Below are 7,105 nucleotides of genomic sequence, written 5' to 3'. Positions count from 1 at the left end.
GCCCCTACCCGAAGAATTGTATGCAAGAAACTCTTCACGCAAACCATTTAGATTAGACAACATTTCCTTTTTATTCAATGTTTACGCGATAATCAATGACGTCATTATATTACTGTGTGCACTTTCCGCCGTGAGATTATTTTCAACTCTATGCTAAATGTGTCGACGTCATACTTCGTCTTTCGTTTCACTGTGAGAGTTTTTAATTTCCTTGTGTTTTCTCTAGAGCGTTCTTGTCAGATAGAATTTTTTCTTATGTTTTCTCTAGAGCGTTCTTGTCAGACAGAGCGTTCTTGTCAGATACACAGACAGACAGCGAAACTATTAGTATAGATGTTATATTAAGCTATATATATATATATATATATATATATATATATATATATATATATATATATATATATATAATCTAAATCAAATATCATAATATTGAAATAAAAGTGTTATTGGCTCTTAAAAAACTGGGATATTTGGTAAATTGTAACTTTTGGCTCTTCCTTCTCAAAAGGTTGCTGACCCCTGTTATAGAGTATCGATGACGTCATTACTATTGGGTATTTTTTGGGCATGTTTATTCGAAAATCAATGACGTCATATTATTGTGTGTACTTTCCCGGCTTTAGACTCTTCCCTACTATATGTTCCATGTGATTTAACGTTCCGTTTTCTGTATTACTGTGCATGTTTTAACTTTCCTTGTGTTTTCTCTATAGCGTTCCCAACAGATAGATAGACAGAGTGACAGACAGACAGCGAAACTGTTATTAGTTTGTTATTGCTATGCATATAATGTTTTATATATAAAAGTGCGAACGTGTTTGTCTGTTTTTAATATCGGTCAAATATACGACAAAGTTCACAAACAATAATAGTAAACTACGCACGTAAGTAACCTAATAACCTACTTCAAAACCGTCATTACTAACTATAGAAAATTGTACTCAGTCACAACACATTAGGTCGATGAAAATAGGTTTTGCTTTACGATTGATCATTCTAAACTGGTTGCAACTGATGTAAGTCTATTTGATCTATTTGATTTATATTTCATGGATTTCAATTTCTGTAAGTAGGCCTATTTGATTTTTTTAAATTTTACAACTAATAGCGGGAAATTCCAGTTTCTTAAGAGCATCATCTTGAGAAAAACGAGTTTTTTATAAGGCTAACACCACTAATATGTTGTCTTATAAATGATATTACTAGTAACCGTTAAGAATACTACATTATTTTGATTATATGATACATAATTACTCACATAACATTCAATCATGTGTTGCTCTTTTTAACTCATTGTGTATACCCAATACTTTAGATGCGTTTACACTTATGCATTCGCACACAGACTGAGATGCTTGTTTATTCTGTGTGTGTGTGTGTATGTGCGTGTATCTACAATTGCGATATCAATAATACAGATTACTGTACTTTATAAAGCAATTTAAGCAATTTATTATTGTAATGTACTGGATACAACATTTTCGATTTGGTTAAAATAAAAATTTTGACGTTAAGTGTTTAGACTTACAACAGAAAAATATATACTTTTCAATGCAAAACGTAGATCAAAGTGTAACGCAACTTTCAACAGTAACCATCAAATATTCAGTTTGAACGACTTCAACACTTGCTTGTTTCAATGAAGTAATCTTTATATCCACATATTTTCAGAAACTGACAACGGAGATGTTACTCATATCTTAATGAAGCGGAATACGAACATAACATTTTCTATTTTTCACCCAACATGCTTGGCTCATATGCCAGAATTTCAATTCATTACTCATCGAGAGCATTCACCCTTTACTTGATGATGATTTCAGGCGTTGAAATCATTAACAATAAAATTGAAGACAGTGATTTGAAATTTGATGAAACTATCTTCAAAGATTTAACTTAGATATTTTCCAGACTTAATACTGAGTATGTAAACAAGGGTTTTGTTTACACCATCTAATAAACAATTTTATGTTTATGTTTGAAGTTTTACGTATATACATGTTTATGAACAGTCTGTATTTCTTTCTGTATTTGCTTATCACCCAAAGTAACCAAAAAAATTCGCAGATTTTTCTGTATCTTCTATTTGTTAAACGCTTTTTAAAATGTCGTTTGACATTAAATGTAAAGAAGGTTTCTTTGAGGAAAACGTACACATCCAAACGTTCTAAATTTTTATATGAATGGATTTCAAAACATTTCAAATGTCCATCTAAAATCTTGGCATATCCTTTAACCTTTGAAACGGAGATCTCAAGGCTAGCAACATTTAGACCAATCATCTCCTCTAGGGAGACAGGCGTATACTTAACAGAACTGGCCGAGGCTGGGTTCTACTACTCGTCCCAGACCTCGTCTGTCATCTGTCAAGGCTGCAGCAAATCTCACGCTTTAACGGCGTTCACGTCCAGCCCAGAGGGTAGAGAGTATCACGGGAGTGGATGTCGCTTCACTCAGCCAGGCTCAGGTGTGGTCTCACAAGAAGATCAGACGTCACCTGGGGCCTCCCAGCCAGCGGCAGAGGGTAGAGAGTATCACGGGAGTGGGTGTCGCTTCACTCAGCCAGGCTCAGGTGTGGTCTCACAAGAAGATCAGACGTCACCTGGGACCTCCCAGCCAGCGGCAGAGGGTAGAGAGTATCACGGGAGTGGATGTCGCTTCACTCAGCCAGGCTCAGGTGTGGTCTCACAAGAAGATCAGACGTCACCTGGGACATCCCAGCCAGCTGCAGCCAATCAACATCACCACAACACTGGGGCTGGGGGAAGTGGTCGAAGGTATGCTGGTCACCCATCCAACCCTGCTTACATCACAACACAAAAGAGATTGGACAGCTTTGGCCAATGGCCAGCTGGTCACACCCACCGCCCACCAGATCTCGCAAAGTCTGGGTTTTATTACGCAGGTAACTTCTAAACCTGACTTGACTTTAAAACTAGAGAAAAAAGTTTTTGATAATTGCATTCAGATTAATTCAAACCAGATTAATTCTGTTTTAACACTTGTCAGGTTATGCTGACTGTGTCCGCTGTTTTCAATGTGGACTGGGATTAAAGTCGTGGAAAGCAGGAGACGATGTTGTGGAGCAGCACCGAAAATTCAGACCAAACTGTCCGTTTCTGATGTTACAGCTTCAATATTGTAAGTTGTGGGATTGGCTTAGTTAAAGCACACAACAATTCATTTCAATATTGTTAATTATTAGAGTGACTTGCTTAAAGCACACCAGAATTTTTTGCAACAATGCCAGGAGCCGTGAGATTTGTTATCTTTCCTTTGTAGCGGACAACCACGTACTACTTGGTCACGGCTCTGGGAGCCAGAGATCCCTTGATTCACGTGACAGTCAGGCGACAAACGTTGAACCTCAGTTGTCATCAGATACACCTGGTCTGCAGGTAGACCAAACAAATAGTTCTCAAACTTCCCAAAACGCTAACAGTGTCACACAAGCCGTGAGTGGTGAAGGCGTTGGTCGTCAGACTAATGAAGCGTCTGGTGGCGGTAAGATATTGTCTAAAGCCGTGTCTTTATCATGTCTAATTATCTTGGTCGCTATTGTTATGCTAATTCACATACATATTATTTTAATACACCATTTGAAGTCTCTTGAGATCTACATATTACAAGGATTTATACAATAATCATATAGTACAAAAATAATAATGTGTTTTGTTTTGTCGTTTAACTCGTTGTTCTTTACTAAAGGTCTTTCAATAATTGAAAAGTTAGACTTTTTAAAACAATTTTATGTGTCGTTGAAAGCTTCATACAGGGGTCATTGATAAGCTTAATTATATTGATTAAGAATCATCAGTAAATAGTCAGTTTTCAACGTGGTAGTCGTATAAACAAGTTCGAAAAGCTAATTAGGTCATACTGCATTTATGTGTCCAAAGATACCCCATTGTGTAAGCCTAAATCTAAGAGGATCATTCTCTATTGAATAATCTGTACTTAACCCTAACATTTAATTAATGTTTGCGATCGGGTTACCGTTTATGATTTGGTATACGTGTATGTCCATACATCCCGCATAACAAAAACCCTATTAATTGTAAAGGCGCCCAATGTATAAATTAAAATGGTAGAATACATAAATCACATTGTAACAACAGTAATATCCCTTGTTGTTGTGGGTTCGTTTTGATACAAGAACTCGAGCAATAGTAGTAACTTTAAACTATAAACTTTATTTACACTTTACACAGTGAAATGATCAATCCATAGTAAATCCATAGTAGAAGATAAACAACTGGTACAAGTACAATCACGAATCAAAGTGACGTGGTGACATCCTACTTCATATTCACAGCCACAGTCCAAGCCCCTTTCGTTCACCTTGCGCCCCCTTTTATACGGTCCATTCTCTCCCCTTACGTAAATGAGCGATCTCACCCAAAAGCATGGAAAAATACATGACGAATCGCTCAGACAGTCCTTCCGATAGCCAGGTACTCTACATTCATGAAACTTCATGTAAAACACAATATAATAAAGATACCTAATAATACAGTCTGTGACACACATGTTTAGTCGAATCAACTTATAAATAATTTCTGTTGTTTTAGAGCGCCATAGTGCAACTGTTAACCAGAAAAAGCTTTCGTTACTTCTCAAGGAAAACCAGACTCTGAAACAACAAATGTTGTGTAAAGTGTGCAGGACGGCCCCCATCAAGGACCTGTTCCTGCCGTGTGGTGATCTTTACGCTTGTGGCGACTGTTCCAAGTCTCTGACACATTGTCCGGCCTGTAACAAACAGATTCTGGCCACTGTCAAGACGTTTTTCACTTAATAAATATTTAAAGACATTGTAAAAGATTATAATTTTATTTTGGTTTACTTTAATTCCTTCATGTACAAAAAATGTGCATTCGTTACGCTAAGCATTGGAATATGTTATGTGTTTATTAATGTATTATGAGCCATGTTACAACTCCATTTAATTATAAAAATAGCTATATGCTGTTGAGTGGTTCATTTTAACGCCACATGCTATTTGAAAAGTATTCAGTATACATGATTTTTTATATTGTTATGTAAAGATTAAGCCTAATCTCAATTAATACCTCTGTGATTTAATAAGCACTTGCTCAAAGCTACCACTTAACATAGTACTAACTATTTTAGTTATCTTATTTTAGTAGTATCATTTACTACCAATATAACTGTGATATATAGCACACATCAATGCCTACAACCGTATCAAATCTGATGTACAAAAACTGTAAAAATAAAACGTTCAATATAACCATTTTAACACATTGGAATCTTAATTGTTTTTAAATTAACTAACGATTTGCTATATTTTTCAGTGTTTTAACCATCATATTACCTTACATGTCTATACATAAGACAAGCAATAGACCTATAGGACATAATGTAGGCCTACCTTGTTATTCTTTACTTGTTATAAATTGCATTTACTTTATTTTAAAAGGGCGTTTTTGTGTTGATCATATTGTTTATTTCTTATTAGCTATATCTGTAGTTATACATTTAGTATTCCCAGCAACCATAACTAAACCTACAGAAGTAGATTGATAGATGGTGATATTTTAATGGTAGCAGGAGTGTTTTTAATGATGCAATTGAATGAATAGTTGTTAATGAAATATACATATTATACTAAATTATATATTAAATTATAAGCACAAACTTAACATTCATATAAACAAAATGTATGAGTTCGAAATGCTTTCAAGTACCATAAAATATACTTTATTTTGCTTTGAAATTTCAACAAGTAAATGATCTTTGTATAGGCCTATAAACGGCATCAAATGACGTATTACTTTAAAGTCAGAATTTTCATGAGAATACAATAGTCTCTTATTTAAAACAGAAGCCAAATATGATTTATTATATCAAATTTATGTTCAAGGTGTTGTGGTTCTCAGGATTTGATAAGTACATCTACATCTTGGATCGCCATCTAGTAAAGGAGAATATTAGTCAAAAGCTACCGTCTTTATTGTATATCATTTGTTATATTTTAAATTCTAAATTTAATTTTGAACATACTGTCGCGAAATAAATGTGATTTTGTGTATTAAAAAATTATGTAGCCAGCATTTGACTCATTGCATTTGTGTTTAAAATATATAACTTGTCTTGTTTCGTATTTACTAAGTTTTTCACTTACTAAGAACTAGGAACATAACACGTACCAGTTTACATTTTATTTAAAATACACTTTTAAAATGTAATGGTGAGTAATAACCAATGTATAAGAGGTTAGTCTACTGCGCATTTTTTTTAAAGGAAAATAACTGGCTATTTATATAGCTTACTAAACACTGATATCCTACTGCGTCTATTGGCAAGTAAAGTTAAAACATTAAAACACAGCACATGATCATAAATTTCATGAAAAATGTGAGTTGATTAAATGATGTGTGTATTTGTGTAATGTCTGTGTTTAAAACACGAGTTTATTTTAACGAGTTACACATCAATGCTTTAAATTTATAGACAGATAGTTTCGGGAAATCCCAATGTGTAACACAGTTATTGTCGATTAGCCTGATCACTGAGTTGTGAGATGAAGGCCTTAAACAGAAAACGATATTTTAAACATTAATAATGAAGTGCAACTGTAGGCCTAATCTACACTTTTTTTCGGATGGAAATGAAAAATAATTGAAATATAAATTTCGAATAAACAATAATTATTTTACAATAAATATAGAACTACATTTTTATTGCACTATATCTGCATTACGAAATATCAACATTCTATTTCGTCACACACATTTCATTTCTCCGCACAAAAACTTGAATATAAACAGAAAACTTTAACAAAAATTCTGTGATCAATTACAATCTTTAAATCCGTTATACCCGTAAAATCCATAAGCATATATTCTAGTAATATTTAGTTTAATATATTAAACAACATGAAATTTCTTTTAGCTAAATTAAAACAGAGTTGAAATTACAGAAATAACGGGTTTAATATAACAGCATTTCATTCCAAACTGCAGCTAAAAGTTTAATTTTTCTACAATGGATTGGGGGGGGGGGGGGGGGGAGAGTAGGGGGTGGAGGAAACAATAATAGACGTCACGCCTTTTTTGGACGGTTTTATCTCCCCCTCCTC

The 7,105-nt window shown here is 34.2% G+C and overlaps 1 protein-coding gene across 1 annotated transcript; it reads left to right on the top strand.

Annotated features, from left to right (window-relative positions):
* Positions 1–912: 912 nt before the first annotated feature.
* On the top strand, positions 913–4,804 carry LOC131940108 (baculoviral IAP repeat-containing protein 3-like). Its single transcript, XM_059298685.1, has 5 exons — positions 913–1,016; positions 1,672–2,905; positions 3,010–3,141; positions 3,283–3,504; positions 4,572–4,804. Exons 2-5 carry the CDS (start codon positions 1,969–1,971, stop codon positions 4,796–4,798), a joined length of 1,518 nt encoding a protein of 505 aa, XP_059154668.1. The 5' UTR covers positions 913–1,016; positions 1,672–1,968; the 3' UTR covers positions 4,799–4,804.
* The last annotated feature ends 2,301 nt before the right edge of the window (positions 4,805–7,105 follow it).

Source organism: Physella acuta, unplaced genomic scaffold, assembly GCF_028476545.2.
Source record: "Physella acuta isolate Inbredline_101_S28 unplaced genomic scaffold, ASM2847654v3 ptg000308l, whole genome shotgun sequence".
Lineage (NCBI taxonomy): Eukaryota > Metazoa > Mollusca > Gastropoda > Physidae > Physella > Physella acuta.
Note: the sequence above shows the minus strand (reverse complement) of the source record. Positions and strands in the feature narration are given on the sequence as shown.